Genomic DNA, 18,958 nt, shown 5'->3' with positions numbered 1-18,958 from the left:
CACCAGAATCCGGTTGTGGCAATAGACTTGGAGGATGACATAAGAACAAAGTGACCTGGTGTGTCTTGACTGGAGATACGTTTCCTGATAGGGCCCATAGATAACTTGGGTGAATAGTATCTGTAATATCCGGTTGCGAAATCAGAGAATGAGTCGTCACAGTGTGTGTATTTAGGCTGTAGGCCTATGCATGTTGAGTCTACACCCTGACTCATTCTCTGATTTCGCAAGCAGCGCATTTGCATTACTTTACATTCCACTTCCCTGTCAGCTGAGTAGCCTAAACAAATCTTGCGCTCACATAATCTGAATAACCTACTACAACCTCAGACCATTTGCAGCAAAAAGAGATAGCCTACCAAGAATGATACTGTAACACCCAGAATGATTCATTCCTCATTTGAGGTATTGTCGCATTCAAATTAGTCACCTACCCACAGAGTAGATAGGCCTACACAGTAACATGCACAAGTCGTTCATGTTTCACAGCCAAAGTTATTTATTGTAGAAAGATGTCCTGTATGCTATAGCCATATGCTATTTAATTGTACCCACGAGGACATAACTTATCTTGTCCGTGTTTACCTTTTCCTTCCACTGTCCAAATTTAGCTTAGAAACATAAGCCCCGACAGTAATCACCACGTGTTCTTCTTGGCTTCATCTTTCAAGTTACTAAGGCGACTATGCAAGCCATGCTGCGGTTGGTTGAGCAGCCATGACGTCAGATAAACATCGGGGATTCCTGCAGTGGGTAGCTGGAGGCTTCAAATTAGTTCAGACTTCAAGCGTCTCAGTGGACACGGACGAAGTTGAAAGGAAACTCTCGAGAAACATTTCGCCTAGCGCACTGGCGTTTGGTTTTCAAGGTCGCATTCAGTGCTGTCTATGTTTACTATTAAGCGTTTGCGAGTCAATGAAAGTGTTTCACTGAATTCTAAAAACAAAACTACATAGGCCTAACTATATGGCAAACTTCGGTAGAGGTCCTACCCGACAGCTATCACTCATAAACACCGTATTTAACTAGTGTACTCCCAAAAGAAGAACACTTTACAAAGGCCAAGACAACAGCCTTGCCACATGTAAGTTTTTTTTAAACATTTGTTGTGTTTTAAATATTGACAACCTTAAACCCTTGCAGAACATGCTTTATTAAATGTAAGGAATCAGTATCACCTAAATAATGTAATCAACTACTGTGGTTGACTAAAATATAGTATTAACATGATAATAACATTACATTCATGTAATATATGATGAAAAGTTAACAGCACATTGACTTGTTTACCTTTCATGAGTTTGCATTCAGGGGCAGTACAACTGTCAGAGAAACAAACAAAGTTTAAGTTACAGGGGTCATATAATTCTACCACATGTAGGTCTATTGATATAAAAGTGTACACCCTTAACAAATAATTTACATGCTCTGACCTAATCCAACAACAGTGTTTGTAGGTCATTTATTTGTTAAAATGTACATTTACAGTGCATCAAATGCATACATACGGGAGTTAGTAAGTTACAGTCCAAACTGGACCAACAGGTTGTTGTTTTTAAATGTCAAGGAAAGTGCAGGTCCTGGAAACTTGCTGACCTATGCAGTGGATTTAGCCCTTCTTTGGCTAGTTCTGAAAGTTCACTACTTTGTGTCAAACTTCACAATGTAAAGCGGAAAACGTGGGATGTTTCTTACTGTTAAGTTGGACCCAGTTCCCATTGCAGTGTGACTGTACCCCTTTGTAGATTGTGGGTTTCAATAAGGAGATCTTTCTGGTGTTTCTCACATTTGAGCACGATTCCCACAGCGTTGCAACTGGAACTGTATCTTACTCTGTTCTGCTCAGCAGAGTGTGTATCAATATTGAAACAAGCTCTGTACCTCACCCCTCCAGGCTATCTCGATTGAACCTTTCAGTGGCCGTCATTGGCCTTTTTCCCAGGCCAGCCTATCAGCCGCACATGCTGAGCTGGTCTGACTGGAGTAGAGCACACAGAGGGGATCAGTGACAGTGTGCAGACGTACTAGCGTCTCAAATGTCACCCCTCTCAGTTCTTTCAAGCCTTTGAAACCAGCAGGCGTCCCTTAAATAGATAAGCCTTTTATATTTACGTCTGGAGAGACGAAAGATGGGTAACCTGTAAGCAAGGTGTTTCTTATACTTATAGCACGCCTTCCCCAGTGAGTCAGCAAAACAAAGGTCTCCTCTAAGGAAGCTCAGGGGTAGGGAGATAGGGTAGAACACCCTGGCCTCAGCCTCAGATAGGAGGTTTTTATCCTCAGGGAATGCCAGTTTGAGCATGCTGGTGTACTCCCAGCGATGCTGTCATATGACACCATGTTTTGAAACACCAAAGGAAAACAGCATTTATTTATGACATTTCATTCATAGGACTTATGGACCTCCTTTTAAATCATTGTAGATCAAAGATGAACTCCAGGATGAGAGGATGGATACTGTAGCAGTGCTTCAGTGCATTCGAACAGGGATTTCAATAAAGTAGAACGCCTTTTAGTAAAGCAGAACTGTGTGTCTGCTTGTTGTCCTCCAGAACGGCTGCCATGTTTCCTGATGCCCTGGAAGCAGCTGGGCGGGTGGAGGGTCTGCCCCTCTCCTGCCCCAACACCCTGCCCGACCCAGAGGAAGAGGATGGAGAAACTGAAGAGGGGAAGGGGCTTAAGAGGAGAGGCCGCTACCGACACAGCTTGCACATACTCAAACCATTCAGGATAAAACACAAGTAAGCACTGTGGCTTCACGGCTCGTTTGCAGCCATGACAGACAGACAGATAGACAGACAGATGGTCAGGCTGACAGGCAGATAGACTGACAGACATAGCTTGTTTCCTATACTGTGAGGAGTCTTACAGTATAGCTTAATACCATGCTTTTGGCCTAAGTGTTCCCAAGGTTCAGACCTATCACCCACCAACAGACCTCTCAGTGTTTCACTGATAAACGCTTGACTGATAAACTGGCCCTGAACTTTTTTCACTGCTCCCTCAGATTTCTATGAAGTGTGTGCAAACTGCTGTTCAAACACAGGGGTCTCAATTCATCTTTCATCCAGAGTGCAGGCTTTTTCTTTCTCTCTCAGGGGCCAGTGTGTTCTCATCTCTCCACATAACACCGTGAAGATGATGTTTTCTGGCAACTCTCTCTGTTTTCTAGGCACCAGCACCCAGTCGACAACGCTGGACTCTTTTCCTTCATGACTCTCCATTGGCTCTCCCCGTTGGCACTCAAGGCCTATAAGGCATCCAGTCTGTCCATTGACGATGTATGGGGCCTATCCTGTCACGAGGCTTCTGAAACTAACTGTCAGAGGTGAGTTCAGGAAACAGGCGTTCTCTCATTTCAATAAGGCTGTTGTGTTTCCTCTTTGAGCAAACATTAATGGACAAACTTCACTTTTCTGGGGCTGCATGTGAGTGTACATAACAGGCGAGATAATGTTGGTGGGACAAACACCAACTTTGGCCCGGCCAAAGTTGGCCTGGTGGACTTCTGGGTAATGAGCAGGGCTGTGTGGCTGGGATTCCCTCGGTTTCCCAGGCTGTGTGTGTGTGTGTGACAGGGAGGTTGATGAACGTTGTGCCTCCCTCTCACTCCCCAGGCGAGATCTGGCGGAACGGTGTTATTAATAGTAGGGATTAGAGATTAGAGCAAGAGTTAGCTAGTCCAAGGAAGGATGTCCTTTAGAGCAGTTATGTCATTAACCCTCATGCCTGGAACACACCACTCTCTCAGCCTATCTCATTAACTGTCCCTTTCAGTCCAGATCAGGTCTACTAGGCACCTGCCAAATGACTTTTTAGAAAAACCTGTTTTAGACTCTGCTCTTGTGAAAGTGTAACTCTAAAGAATGACTGGACCATTATGAATGAACCCTAAGGATTTTCCGTATATGTTGTGAGTGTTAATCAAGACAAGAGTGTTCTTGAAAGGACTCTGCTGAGACTCTCTGGGTTATAAAACGTGAGGCACAATGTAATGTTTCTGGACCAAGGACACAGTCATCCCAAACCTGCTTCGCTAGTATGTGTTAGCGTGGAGAGAGAGGTAGAATGGAGGGTATAACTGTGTGTTGACTTGGCTAGAACAGTTATGCAACAGCACATGCCCCTGCCCCAGGCAATGGGGGGATGGGAAGGCTATCCTGGGAGAGTTGACACTTGGAAGTGCTGAGTGAGGGAGGTGTTTGAGAGATGTGGACAGTTCTGCTTGGTAACAACAACTTCCTCAAATGTCTGTTTTACCATCAAGACTGTCCTAACGTGATTAGGTAAAGATTTAGCATAGGGCAGACACATTTTTGGCCACAGTCTATTGAACAATCTTATGAACTACCACTTTATGTACTGTTTTACATATACTTATTGTTTCATCAACCTTTTTAACATTGAGGTTGATATCAATTTCTAAAGCCGAAGGGCAGTTTTTCAGACTGGGCTGTAAATGGGAAGCATAAAGGCAGCTAATTGTAACTTCACAGTTAGCTTGGTTTGAATTAAAGTCATAATTATCAGCCAGTGGGAGAATTGGCTTAGTTTAATGTCCTATATGTCTCTGATAGGTTTTTAATAAACCCATTAAAGTGTAAATTAGGTTCTGCAGCTGGTCTTTTCCAGCTTTTTAAAGCCATTAGATTATACATTTAGTCAAAATGACATAGTTATGGGGCATTCAACAGCGTTGAAGGAATACATTAGTACATCTTCAGCATGTTTGGATGTACCTCACGTAGACAAATCATGTATGCGTCATCTGTCCAATATAACATTTAATGAGTCCAATCTATGGTAAATGACCGCCACAAAATGTCTAATTTTCACATATAATATTTTTGTCTTTCTCAATAGCAAATTCCCCCACCAATTCAGTCCACTTTTGTGTGAACTGAGTGGTCAGCACAACAATCCTTTGTCTGACCCCCAAAAACATTCCATGGTATGCTAATGTAGCTAGTTTCACCAGAGGTAAATGTGGTGAGTGACATATTTTTCCCTCATGACTTGGGAATGTAACTGTTCCTCTCTTGTTCAGATTGGAGTCCTTATGGCACGATGAGCTGAAGAGAAAAGGCAAAGACGGAGCTTCCCTGACGCTGGCTTTCTGGAGGTTCTGTCAGACCCGCATGCTTGTGGCCATCTTCTCCCTCCTCCTCACCATGGTGGCCGGCTTTGTGGGGCCTGTAAGTACTCTGCAAAGTACACTACAAATCCCCCTTCTCCTCATTATTCTGCTGATGTGGTGAACAACTCCCCCTTAACTTATTCAGCCAGTGCTGTGGCTCAGAGTCCAAGTATTTTTTTCAAATCGGTTTATCCTGTTCCACGCTGGGCTGGATATTGAAATGAAAACATACCAGAAGATTACAAAGCTTTAGATAGTGAAACCCATATTAAGACTCTCAGATTAGCCAGTGTGTACCCAGTCATGCTTTGGTCAAGAAATATGCTGTTCTTTCCAAACTGCCACACTTTCGGTTCAATATTCCCCCTTACAATACCCTTAAACCAAACTCAAACAATAGTGAGAGGAGAAGGGCTGACTGTGCAGTCCAAGGCTGCAGCTCTTCTTATTGTATTCAATCTTCATGAGCGGTAATTATGTTCGGAGTTCCCCAACTGGGATGTTACAGAGTGCTGGTATCCAGACTGCATGTGGTACTGTGTGTGTGTTCCCAATCTAATAGCATTAACTCCATTTACTTGTTCCACAATAACTCAGTTGTGTCACATTACCATCTGGGACTTCATGGTTTGTTGTCAGTTGTGCACATTTATTTGCACTAATACTATGTATTGTCCTGCATATGATCCTAAACACTAGTTATTATACTGCACATTGGACAAGCAACCTACACATTTCATATAGGCTGTAAAGACGTTAATTACATGTTTAATGAATGTGCACAGAGGGTTAGGAATTTAGGATTCAGGGACACGTACACAGGATTTAATGTAGACCACTAGGAAACTCAAGAGGAGCAGAACGATTTGATGGTAAAGTTGAACCTTTTCTTCTGCTGTACTCTGTGTAACAGAACACGGTTGCCTGCTCCAGTCTCCAGACGCCTTCCGCACAGTCATGTCATACTTCTCCTTCTGATCTCTCTAATCTTCTCAAAATGTTCTCTCCTTCTCTTCCCTTTCATCGTCTTTCTGTCCATTCACCTCCTCCATCATCCCACTCTCACCTGCCGTCTCCTAAATCACGCTTTATCTTCTCCCTCTCCTTTTGTCCCTCCTTTTCCCTTCTCCTCTCTCCTCCTCCCTCTTCCCTCTCTCTTCCTCCCTCTCTTCTCCACCCTCGTCATTCTCTTCTCCCTCCTCCCTCTCTCCTCCCCCCTCCCCCCCTCTCTCTTGCCTCCTCCCTCTCTCCTCCTCCCTCTCTCCTCCTCCCTCTCTCCTCTCCCCTCCCCCACTCTCTCTTGCCTCCTCCCTCTCTCCTCCTCCCTCTCTCCTCCTCCCTCTCTCCTCTCCCCTCCCCCACTCTCTCTTGCCTCCTCCCTCTCTCCTCGTCCCTCTCTTCTCATCCCTTCTCCCTCTGTCCTCCTCCTCCTCCGCAGGCCGTCCTGGTGCGGGCTCTGTTGGAGTATTCCCAGAGCGCTGAGAGCTGGCTTCCCTATGGCCTCTCCCTGGTGGCTGGCATTTTCCTCATGGAGCTCATGCGCTCCTGGTCCCTGGCTCTAATGTGGGCTGTCAACTACCGTACCGCCGCCCGCCTACGGGGGGCAGCACTCACGTTCGCCTTCCAGAAGATCCTTCGCCTGCGCAGCACCAAAGACATCAGTGCTGGAGAGGTGAGTGTGGGGGGGTCACAGCCCAGCTCCAAATCCATCCCAGGAAACTGTTGTTTTGGCAATTCATTCAGACGGGAAAGGATTATGTCAACTTTGGCAATCGGACATTTGCCCCTCAAATAACTCATTTGGTCGAGCGGAATGTCCAGCATATTGCTGTCATAAATAGAGCTAGGAGTCGATTTGGGCTTGGTAAACCATTGTCAAATATTTTACATAAGGAAGCGAGAGTCATTTTCCCTGTTTGAAATGTGTGCCTGTATTTCCAGTTGATCAACATCTGCTCCAGCGATGGCCAGAGGCTGTATGAGGCTGTGTCTGTGGGCTGTCTGCTGGCTGGGGGGCCACTGGTGGGCATCCTGGGGTTGTCTTACACAACCTACTTCCTGGGCCCTACAGCCCTGGTGGGATCAGCCATCTTCCTTATCTTCTATCCCTTCATGGTATGGACTCATCGTCATCCATTTGTGTCTGGGCGTCATACAAAAACATGTAACTGTGGATGCTTTGGCTGTATTTTTAGATAACAGCAGGGTATAGTTACTCAATCATTAGCTATTTATGTGGCACGTTGACCATTTTCCAGCCACAAACCTCCTCTCATGACATCGACCGCATTGGAAGTTATTACAAGCTACATTGTTGTTGACAGGCCATTTTTCTTTCGAACACAACCTGGGTTTTTTACCACTTTCTCCCTCCACCAAAAAACCAAAGGTTCAGCCTGCCAATCTCTTGTCTAGTTTGGTCCTGTTATTCTTACATTTCATTCGGTAGCAGCGTGAGCCCTGACTAGAGACCATGGGGGACTGTTAGTGATTTTCCCCAGGGCAACCCTGCAGTAATACCTGATGTATAACAGCAAGTGTCTGCTTCCATTTCCTCTGTCTGACACTCATTTCTCTTTATTTCTTTCCCTCCCATCACTCTGTCTCTCTGTCTCCCCTCTCTCGTCTCTCCGGGGTCTGGACAGATGCTGGCCTCGCGTCTCACAGCGTATTTCCGCAGGAAGTGTGTGGTCGTGACTGACCAGCGTGTGAGGCTCATGAACGAGATCCTGGGCTGTATCAAGTTCATCAAGATGTACTGTTGGGAAGATGCCTTCGCCCAGAATGTCCACAGTGAGTGTCTGGCCAACATGTTTTCTGCCTGAGCTCAGTGACTCAGCAAGTTTCTTGGACTTCCTGTTTTAGGTCTAGATCAGGGAACTTGCAACTGGTTTTGTGTGTTTCATTTCTCTAGTCCCTTTTGACTTGTTAATCTGGGTTAAGGGTGAGGTCAAATTCGATTTCTCGTGCCTCAGGAAATCTACACCATTAGCTGAAAAACCCTCCAGTCATTCATTGAAGTTAAACTCTTCCCGTGAATTTACTGGAGAAGTCGAACTGACATTAAGTCAATGTCCATTATCTGCCATTGGCTACGACTCCAGCCATGTCTTGCAGCATTATCAAGCCAACGCCTCAATCCCTCATGCCGCAGGCTTAAATTGAAAGGCATTTAAAGCTCTTTGATACCGTTTGATACGTTTTATTGTTCATCGGATGGCTTTATTACACATGGCTTTTACGTTTGCCTGGAATACATTGTCAGAGAAGAAATACGTGTATGATTGCAGTGAGTCAGTTGGGGGTTTGAAATGTTTTAGGAGGAGTGGTATTGTGGCTTCCCTAGAGCACAGTGTCCCCTTGGCAGTGGGAGACAGGGTTTGGCCAGATGCCAGGACAGTGCTCTCAGGGGACTACTGAATGAGGCACATGCATTTGAACACAAACACGGCCCACAGAAAGGGGGCAACTAAAGTTGGATGACTGCCAAGGGCCCACGAGACCTCCTCGTACCTTGTATGGTCGCGAGGCCCTGCTCGTTTCTTCTATTTTGGTCATCTTCCTCGTTTGTGTTGCAACGTTGACGTCTGGGCAGACGTGCTCAGTCAGCACAGTGGAAATGTACAGAGAAGTCACCAAGAGATTGCGGTGTAATATGACTCAAGGCTATTGTTCTCTCTTTCTCTTTCTCTCTCTCTCTCTCTCTCTCTCTCTCTCTCTCTCTCTCTCTCTCTCTCTCTCTCTCTCTCTCTCTCTCTCTCTCTCTCTCTCTCTCTCTCTTTCTCTCTTTCTCTTTCTCTTTCCTCTCTCTGCCATCCTCCTGCTACAGAGGTGCGTTCAGAAGAAAAGGGTATACTGGAGAAGGCTGGCTGTGTGCAGAGCCTCACAGTGGGCGTGGCTCCCATCGTCGTGGTAATAGCTAGCGTGTGCACGTTCACCTTACATATGGCGCTGGGCTACGATCTCAATGCTGCTCAGGTATGCATGTTCTATTGTAGTAGCCTCAGTAACTTTCACCAGTGTGTGCTTTATCTAATGAAATTACTGTTTTTGAACCCCTTCAGGCCTTCACTGTGGTGGCGGTCTTCAACTCCATGACCTTTGCCCTCAAGGTCACGCCATTAGCCGTGCGCTCTTTGTCAGAGGGTGCAGTGGCTGTCAAAAGATTTCAGGTCAGCATGTTTGAACACATTATTGGAAGCAGGAAGGAAAACACACGAGTCCCATTCCACACAGTAAACCACATCTCCCACATACATCTGTGTACATACAGAGGCTCTTCATGATGGAAGACCGAGAGGTCGTCACGGTAAAAATGGAGGATCCTGAGAACGCCGTGGAGTTCCGGGACGCAACGTTGGCGTGGGAGAAGGCCCGCGCCCCGGCGGCCAAACCCCCGACCCCGCCCAAGAAGCCCTTCAAGCGAGGGGGCATCTCCCGGGTCCTGCGCAGGGAGAAGCTGAGCTTGTACATCAGCACGGAGGACGGGAAGGGCGGCGGCGAGGGACCCAACGGGCAGAGCCTGCTCACGCACATGGAGCAGGAGAGCCCTCAGAGCACCATCTCCTCCACCCAGAGCATTAGACCCCCCCTCCACAAGACCCTGCATCGCATCGACCTGCGCGTGCGCAGGGTAAACACCCCCCGCTCAGACACCCCCGCTCAGACACACTCGCACGTTGCATATGTTTTTTGCACAGTAATCTTATACTAAGGGTTTGTGATCTGATGTGCAGGGGGCACTGGTTGGAATCTGTGGGGGTGTAGGAAGTGGAAAGAGCTCGCTTCTGTCTGCTCTCCTTGGCCAGGTGAGATTCTACACTGTGACATAGGCCTAGTCCTACCTCACTCACATTTCTCTTCGCAAAGGAAACATGTTAGGTTGCTTTTACCAAGTCATAATACAATCGGTATTATTTATGAATAACCCATTTGGAGTGGAATGAAGCCAGCTGTGTTTCCACATGGATCCGTTGTGCTTGTTTTCAGATGACGCTTCTGGAGGGGACTGTGGCGGTGGGCGGGGGCTTTGCCTACGTCGCCCAGCAGGCCTGGATCCTCAACGACTCGCTGAAGGAGAACATCCTGTTTGGGAAGGAGTATGACTCAGCCAAGTAAGAAACATCAAAGTGCCGGGCGCAGCAACTTGCATACAGTGAAGAGGACTCATTCTGAAGTGATGTCTCTGTGTGTTCTGTTAGGTACAATGCTGTGCTGGAAGCCTGCTGTCTTGTTCCCGATCTTCTAGACCTGCCTTACGGAGACATGACCGAGGTACCTGCGGTTTCTCCTCAGGGCTCTAATTACAACCTGATGCCATGTTCAACTTTACAACTCCACTATCACTCTCCAAAGCCTCTTTGGTGTGGCCCCAGTAGGAAGGCCTGACGTAGATGTGTCCCTGCAGATAGGGGAGAGGGGTGCCAACCTGAGCGGAGGCCAGCGTCAGAGGGTGAGTCTGGCACGCGCCCTGTACAGCAACCGCCCCCTTCTGCTGCTGGACGACCCCCTCAGTGCCGTCGACGCCCACGTCGGCTCCCACCTCTTCCACAAAGCCATCCGCGGAGCCTCCAAGGACAAGACCATCCTGTTCGTAACGCACCAGCTGCAGGTGAGGGGACCGTCTGACAGGCGCTGTACAACCCCGTCACCCGCTCAACATCCTTCTGTCTGAAGAATCTGAAATTGCCCTAAGTTCCTTTTTCTTTTATCAATGTGAACACCAATGTGAAGGGAGCAGTTATATCCGTGACCTTTCTTAGAGGAGTGACATTTGTGTGAATGGGCTTAGTCTGGGATTTATTATCAAAGGGAAATTGGTCTCCAATTTGATGGCATTCACACCCGTGTTCCTGCACTACCATTCTCAGTACCTGTCAGAGTGTGACGAGGTGATTCTGATGAGGGACGGGCAGATTGCAGAGCATGGCACCCACGCCCAGCTAATGGGCAGAGGGCGAGACTATGCCAGCCTCTTCAACAGCATGCAGCAGGAGGTAAGGCACAGGGTGCCCGACACTGCTGTCTGGGAAAAAGCACCAGAGCCACCCCCTCACAATAACATCGTACATCACCGCCTGAATTAAACATGAGGGGGGACAGCCGAGCGGGTGGCGAGGAAATGTTAATGCATACAGGCCTTTCATTATTTATGCACACATTGATTTACCGGTGTAGACCACTAAAGACCCTGTCACCAATACCTCTGTTTAAATGACTTAGTGGGCTTTGTTATGGCGGATAGATTTGTGGCGGCCTCTTTTCAAAGCTTCACCTCTTTCTCTCTCTGTTTCTCTCTCTCTCTCTGGTTGTCACAGGACCTGGTGAGAAAGAACCTGATGAACAAGGAAGGGAGAGCGGCAGAGGGAAAGGTCGAGACCACCGTCGTCGCCAAGGCTGCCAGACCACCAGCGGAGAACAGGAAAGGAGGTGAGACCTGCCCAACACTCCGAATAATGTCCCGGAAAAAACTTGTTTCAAAAGGTTCACAGGCTTCTCTGTTCCCTCGTTCATTCTTTTGGTTTGTTTCTTTCCTTTTTCTTCTCCCTCCTCAGACCAGCTCATGAAGGCTGAGGAGAGAGGTTCGGGTGCAGTGGACTGGTCCGTGTATGCGGCCTACATCAAAGCTGCAGGAGGTCCTTTAGCCCTCACCTTCAACATGTTCCTCTTCCTCTCCACCACCGGTAGCATAGCCTTCAGCAACTGGTGGCTCAGCTACTGGATTCGCCAGGGCGGAGGGGTCAGTCTGCACTCGATTCAATCACTCTCCTTGTTTTGTATATGTGCCTTGTTGGCGCTCATTTACAGAAAACAGCCGGACAGTTGTCAGGATTCTATCATACCTGAATGCGTTTAATGAAATCCTAACGTGGTAGTTGCTTCACCAAACCTATCGGCACTGTTGATTAAAAAAGGAGGACTAGCAGTGTAACAGGTGTGTTGCAAAACTGACGATGTTTTGAGAAAGAAATGTGTTTGGGATGGCAACGTAATTCTGACTGCCTCCATCGGTGTTTGACTGATCACTCAACCGGGGGTTCTCATTCAGAGACAGTGTTTTTCTTTCATGGTAATTTGTCGTTCCATCTGCCCTCAGAACTCATCGTTAGTCCTGGAGAACGAAACGGTGGCAGGCAACAGCATGACGCTGAACCCTCACATGAAGTACTACTCTACTGTGTACGTGGCGTCTATGGGAGCATCCCTGCTCTTGAAGACAATGCGAGGGCTTGTGTTCGTCAAGGTAAGCACCCCAGCTGTCACCTGAACATGTCCTGGCCTTTTTTCTCCAAACACGCCTTCATAATTTAGCTTTTCCTTGGTGTACTCGGCCTTTGAAAGGGAAAGTTAATACGGCATTGTTGTACAACCTTTGCTTGCTCTAATTTTCTTTCTCTCATCCTTTTGAGTTCTCAGAGTTTCAGTTCTTTAATTGAAAGTGCCTGCAGGCTAAATCCATTTATCTGTCCACTGCCATGACTTGCAGCTTTAGAGGTTGTGTGTGTGTGTGTGTGCAGACTGTGTGTGCTGTCTGTGACGTAGGTGAGTGTGTGTGTGTGCCTTTGCTTGTTGGTGAGGGTGTGTGTGTGTGTGTGTGTGTGTGTGCAGACTGTGTGTGCTGTCTGTGACGTAGGTGAGTGTGTGTGCCTTTGCTTGTTGGTGAGGGTGTGTGTGTGTGTGTGTGTGTGTGTGTGTGTGTGTGTGTGTGTGTGTGTGTGTGTGTGTGTGTATGTCTGTGTATGCCCCCTTTCCTTTGCTAACCCTTCTTGACAGCAAGTTACAGAGGTTAGGTCCCAGCATAATTGTGTGTTTGCAAATTTTCAGATAGCTAATCTTTTTTTTCTTTACCCCTGGCGGTGATGAGATCATTTGCAGTGCTGAATATTCCATTAATAGAATTAATGTGTTCTCTCCTGCCAAAGTAATTTATGTCCACATGGCATGACTTCCCACAAGCGTTCACTTAGACATTGGGGTCACAGCCTTTAAGTGTCAGCGTCCCAGGCACTCATTTATGAATCGGGATTTGACAGAACAAGAAAAAACATGTTGTGTAAATAACAGTGGCCCAAAACGTGAGTAAATTTAACATATGGCTAGCTAACATTAGCAGCTTGTCATGTGAGTGTTACAATGTGTACATAACTGTGTACGCTAGTAACACTTCCCAAATGCCAGTATTTATTTATACAGTTTTTGGCATCTCTTAGTGTTTTCTTTTTTCTAGAAGCACCCTCTGGTCGCTTTCTGTTTACCAATGTTGTGATTGTTTTCATGCGTTTGTTTGTTTGTCTCCTGATTCCAAACCCCTGTGTTTCTGCCTGCCAGTGCACTGTGAGAGCAGCCTCCGTCCTCCACGACAAGCTGTTCCGCCAGCTCCTCCTCAGCCCCATGCGCTTCTTCGACACCACACCTCTGGGCCGCGTCCTCACCCGCTTCTCCCGAGACATGGACGAGGGTGAGTCCTGATGTGTCTTGATGTACTCTCGACACTCGCTCTCAGTACACACACACACACCCATGCATTCACACGCACACCCAAACACACACACACAGGCACACATGCACGCACACACACACACACAGCCAGTGGGACACCACATGTGATCTGACACCATGCTCTTTCCTCTGCTATTTCCCCCCTCAGTGGATGTGCGTCTGACCATGCAGGCTGAGATGCTTCTCCAGAACATGACCCTGGTCCTCTTCTGTCTGGGCATGGTGGGCATCGTCTTCCCATGGTTCCTGCTCTCCATCCTGCCACTTGGAGTCTTCCTCTTTGTCATCAACCGCATCTCCAGGTCAGACTTCCATGATGCCATCAGCTCCCAGTTCCTAAGATGCTGTTTGGTGCACAGCTTTCATAGTTATAAAACACCAAAAGACAGTACCTTCTGCAACACTGAATTATACAACAGCTAGAAGTGTACAAATGTACCTATGCTCCAAGACAATTGGATGATGAAAAACGTTTTTTGACTGAAATATATAACGATACCACAGGCTTTCTTCCCATTCTCAAAAATATACCGAAATATTATTCAAATTCATTCCTGTAGCATCCATGTGTGACATGGCTGATAAGATCACACACAGATAAAAAAAAAGACTTCTCTTGAAGTGGCTCTTGGTGATCGAGAGAGGAAACAGCCTGACTGCATAAACATGTTGGTTCAGGTAACAGGCTCGGAACGAGGGGATGTCATGTTCTCCCCAGACCTTCCCTCTCTCTCTCCCCACTCTTCTTTTTATGAGAAAGCGGGATGATTCATGGGGAACTTGTTATTCACATGCACAGTCCAGCCATTTCTGTGTCTAAATGTAGCAAACCACACCACCTTTGTCAAATAAGCACTCTCTCTCGCACATCCCCGTGGAGTCTGTGTCCAGTCCTGTAGCGTAGGTGTGTGACAAGGCTTATAAAATCACACATAAATCAGACGCTGAGCCCAGAAATGACCGAAGGTCTGCCAGGAAATGTGGGCCCTCCCTTTGCAGGATACGACTCCCGTGTGTGCTTTCAAATCACCGCCACCGCACCTTTGCTTTTTTCGCCACCGCTACCTCACTTATTTTCTCTTCTGTTGCATTCACTTGTTATGACCTTTCTCTCTAACCGGGACAGTCTACCTTCTGTCTCCTCTCCAGGGTTCTGATCCGTGAGCTGAAGAGATTGGAGAACATTAGCCTATCGCCATTCACCTCCCACATCACCAGTAGCCTCCAGGGCTTATCAACCATCCACGCCTATGGCCGAGGGGACGATTTTCTTCACAGGTATAACGCTTCATCTGCTTAGTAGGACAGGAAGCTCTAGGAAGTACAGAACGTTCTAGAAATGCCCTTCGGTGGTGCGCCCAGCCCCGTATAGAGGTGTTTCCTAAGTCTATCTCTGTTTCTCAGGTACGAGGCTTTGCTGGACACCAACCAGGCCTCCCACTACCTCTTCAGCTGTGCTATGCGCTGGCTGGCTGTGCGACTGGACCTGATCAGCATCACCCTCATCACATCTGTAGCTCTCCTCATCGTCTTCATGCACAACCAGATACCTCCAGCATATGCAGGCTTGGCTATATCCTATGCTGTGCAGGTACGTGCAGGCGTAAACGTACACAAACACACGCACACCCCCCTCGACTGCACCATCATTCTCATTTACCGTAGAGCACATTTTTGGCATGTGTTGTTCACATGTGATAGGGCATGTTCTGACTCGTCCTGCTGGGAATGTGTCTGTGGTCATGGTTTTCTCCTTGCACGACACCGTACATGTTTTATTACGCTCCATTCATCATTTTGCCATTTAATGACCATAGGTATGGGATCGCACACGGAGCAATATGAAATTAAAATTGATTGGACACCCCTAAAAAGGAGTCTTATCAGCATAGCTGTCTAAAGGGGTTATAAATGTTCAGCGTTTATCCAGCCCATTTATTTCAGCGTATCGTTGTACAATAGGGTTAGCATGTTTTTACTGTAACTGGGCGTGAGGATGTTAATCATTGACGCTGACCTTTCACCACTTTATCTCTCTCTTTCTCTCTCTCTCCAGCTTACTGGTCTGTTTCAGTTCACCGTGAGGCTGCTGTCCGAGACTGAAGCTCGGTTTACGTCAGTAGAGAGGATCAATCATTACATAAAGGTAGGAGCCTTAATGATGTGGCCGTCTGCCAACACCATAGGGTGAACATGTGCCGCTGCAGGGAAGGCGTACACAAGCACACACTCTTCCAGGCACTAACATGGAAATCCAAATGCCCAACCACAACACTATCCATGTTCCAAATGCACGCCACAACCAGATCATTCGAGAAAACGCAAACATGTGAAAACTAAGGCCATCCAGGTGTGGCTGAGCAGTTGGCCACAGTTCAGTCCAGGAAGCAGGAAGTGTGCGACGAGCACACAGCAGGAAGCAGAAGGAACCCTGTGTGCGGCCCCACACACTTCATAGCACACGACTGAGCTTATTCCACACAACACTCATCAAAGCATAAAGATCCTAAGACCAGTGGAACTTTTACTCCCTCCTGAGCCTAGTTAATTTGGAGCGTTCTACAGAAGACATTGCTGGCGAGAGGCAGGGGGTCTTAGCTCCAGGGTGGGAGATGCAGAGATTAACATCCAAAACCGTCTCCTCTCTTCTATTCTCTCAGAACCTAGAGAGTGAGGCGCCCAGGCGCATCCCTGGGCCGTCTTCTCCTGCCCCCTGCTGGCCGCACGAGGGACGCATCTTGTTCCAGGACGTGGAGATGCGTTACCGTGACGACCAGCCGCTGGTCCTCAAAAAACTCTCTTTTAACATCATGCCAGAGGAGACCATTGGCATTGTGGGTCGCACTGGATCAGGTAATTGGAAAAAAATATCCTCTACTTCTTAGCTATTTTCTTACATCGAAAAATGTGCAGTTGGTATTTTTCATGAAGGTGTGTATCATCGTTCTGTATTCTCTCTCTCTGCACCTAGGAAAGTCCTCCCTCGGCGTGGCTCTGTTCAGACTGGCCGAGCTGACCGGAGGCTCCATCATCATTGACGGCATTGATATTGCTCAGATTGGCCTGGATGACCTGAGAAGCAAGCTGTCCATCATTCCACAAGAGCCCGTTCTTTTCATCGGCACTGTCAGGTACTATCAGGAGAAGGGTCACTCATCGTTTGATAACTACAGTTGCTACGTATCTGTCCATAATGATGGAGTAATTTTTGTTTTCCTCCCGCTAACAGGTCCAATCTCGACCCATGGGGTCAATACTCGGATGAACAAATCTGGGACGCACTTGAAAGGACCCATATAAAGGAAATGGTAGGTAGAAAAGAAAAGGCCCAAATTGATCTATCATAAAAATAGGCCAATCATTGATGTTTAAACCTCTTTTTACGTCTTTCTATCTCCAGATCAGCCAACTGCCCCACTCCCTCTCTTCAGAGGTGACGGAGAACGGAGAGAACTTCTCCGTCGGAGAGAGACAGCTGTTGTGTGTGGCACGAGCTCTGTTGAGACACAGCAAGGTAACGAGGGTCTTGACCAGCGCCCGAGCACACCACACCTTCAATGGCGTAACATCACCACCACATGGCCAGTAGTGTAACTACATCCCTTTGATGTTGAGCCGCATCAACTGTTGTAATGTGATTTGCAGGTATTTTTTAAAACTGTGATAAATGATGTAATTCCTTATTGAAGGTGCACCAAGTAAGCTTCATACCTTCATGTGATGTCTCCTAGATCCTTCTGTTGGACGAGGCAACGGCAGCCATAGACACAGAGACAGACCGGCTAATCCAGGAGACCATCCGGGAGTCTTTTGTTGGGTGCACCACTCTGGTTATTGCTCATCGCCTCAACACTGTGCTCAGTTGTAAACGAGTTATGGTGTTGGACCACGGACAGGTGAGCCAGCCTGCCCCTCCCTGTTTGCTTGTCCTCCTTAAGATTTCTCTGAGGGAAAGATAGATGTGATGGTTTTGCTTATATTGTGTTTCTGCATCGCAAAAGATTTTGGAGTTCGACTCCCCCTCTGCATTGCTGGCAGATGAGAACTCCAGATTCCGTGCCATGATCCAAGCATCGGATGGCAAGATGACTGAAACCCCCCAGAGCTGAACTGCTCCAGACTCCAGGACTCAGCTGACAGTAAACCCAACTCAAAAAAAAATTCTTTTAAAAGCAATGCGGAGGTTTGCTCAAAAGCTGCTTGGTGTACAGACTGTTGATTTGATAAACCAAAGCCTCTGATGACCATGCTGTAAAGTCACACCATATATGTCAATCATATATCTCCTACAGTATGTATTTGCAGGATCTGAGTGTGTATTCAGCTGATCTTCGCTGCTGTCAAAAGAGTTAAAGTCCCGGAGGCCAAAAGAGCAGACGCAATAGCCTGAGAGCATTGACTCTTACAATGACACTTTATATTTCATGATGAAACACTGAAGACCATGAAAGTCCCCCTTTCCCCTGTCTCTAGGAGGCGAACTAGGAGATACAATCGCATTTTTTGCAATAGTTTGAAATCCACACACAAAGTAGTAGAAATTATACTTGGAAGAAGCTTTTCTGACTAAACTGACAGAAGACTGGATTGCATTAAACTGTCATTATCATATTACAACAATGCATTTTCCCCTATCAAATAACTGTACCAAAGGGTCCAGTCCACTTTAATGTCAGGAATATGCATTTTCAAAAGTACTGTCCTTTTTTATCAGGTTTATTAGATTGTTATATAGTATAGACAATATAATTTCCGAAAGTTATTGCAGATGCAGTATGTGTGCCTATACAGTTACAGTTGAGATTTGTCATGTAGTCCACTGGACCTTTAAGCTGTTATGTGAAGATTTGCTCATATTTTGTTCTCGTATAGGTGAATCAAAGGTATTTATCTAAATGCAGGTATTTTAAAATTATGGTATCTCTTGTATTTCTGCAGGGACCATGTTTGTAGGTACATCTGATGTATTATTTTTGATCCTCATGTGTAACATTTTTAAATGTAATATTTTATTGTACATACATTTAGATACGTTGAGATTATATCAATATGGAATTATGACAGGAATAATTAATGGCACAATGTTGAAACTATAATGAACAATTCAGTGTTTTGTTATCTTTTGGGATTGTAAACATCTGCCTTAAAACTAACACTGATCAAAGGTTGAGTGCAATAATGCAGAAATGGACAAGATTGCCTTGTAAGACGTGAGATTGTAATTTGTATAATTTTTATATCTGTAAAGTTTTGATAATATGAATAAAAATGCTTTAGCAATAAAGATATTTTTTATACATGTGCAAATGTGTCCTATTTTGT

The 18,958-nt window shown here is 46.5% G+C and overlaps 1 protein-coding gene across 3 annotated transcripts; it reads left to right on the top strand.

Moving 5' to 3' along the window:
- Positions 1 to 800: 800 nt before the first annotated feature.
- Positions 801 to 18,937, top strand: wu:fb13g09 (ATP-binding cassette sub-family C member 5). Of its 3 annotated transcripts, XM_067247226.1 has the most exons (29): positions 801 to 1,084; positions 2,553 to 2,741; positions 3,173 to 3,328; positions 5,048 to 5,195; positions 6,576 to 6,809; positions 7,079 to 7,252; positions 7,783 to 7,930; positions 8,967 to 9,115; positions 9,202 to 9,309; positions 9,411 to 9,770; positions 9,874 to 9,945; positions 10,127 to 10,251; positions 10,339 to 10,411; positions 10,545 to 10,748; positions 11,008 to 11,133; positions 11,455 to 11,566; positions 11,692 to 11,876; positions 12,234 to 12,380; positions 13,466 to 13,595; positions 13,785 to 13,938; positions 14,786 to 14,914; positions 15,041 to 15,227; positions 15,693 to 15,782; positions 16,297 to 16,489; positions 16,608 to 16,767; positions 16,866 to 16,944; positions 17,037 to 17,150; positions 17,368 to 17,532; positions 17,638 to 18,937. In XM_067247226.1, exons 2-29 carry the CDS (start codon positions 2,563 to 2,565, stop codon positions 17,743 to 17,745), a joined length of 4,209 nt encoding a protein of 1,402 aa, XP_067103327.1. In that variant the 5' UTR covers positions 801 to 1,084; positions 2,553 to 2,562; the 3' UTR covers positions 17,746 to 18,937. The 3 variants fall into 3 exon arrangements, with proteins under 3 accessions (XP_067103327.1, XP_067103328.1, XP_067103329.1); XM_067247227.1 differs by lacking the exon at positions 11,008 to 11,133; XM_067247228.1 differs by lacking the exon at positions 801 to 1,084 and having other exon boundaries at positions 2,705 to 2,741; positions 3,180 to 3,328.
- The last annotated feature ends 21 nt before the right edge of the window (positions 18,938 to 18,958 follow it).

Source organism: Osmerus mordax, chromosome 12, assembly GCF_038355195.1.
Source record: "Osmerus mordax isolate fOsmMor3 chromosome 12, fOsmMor3.pri, whole genome shotgun sequence".
NCBI lineage: Eukaryota > Metazoa > Chordata > Actinopteri > Osmeriformes > Osmeridae > Osmerus > Osmerus mordax.
Note: the sequence above shows the minus strand (reverse complement) of the source record. Positions and strands in the feature narration are given on the sequence as shown.

Coding starts and splice junctions, on each gene's coding strand:
- wu:fb13g09 (XM_067247226.1), top strand. CDS start 2,563: ATGTTTCCTGATGCCCTGGAAGCAGCTGGGCGGGTGGAGGGTCTGCCC. Junction 5,196..6,575: donor TGGCCGGCTTTGTGGGGCCT/GTAAGTACTCTG, acceptor CCTCCTCCGCAG/GCCGTCCTGGTGCGGGCTCT. Junction 17,533..17,637: donor TGGTGTTGGACCACGGACAG/GTGAGCCAGCCT, acceptor GCATCGCAAAAG/ATTTTGGAGTTCGACTCCCC.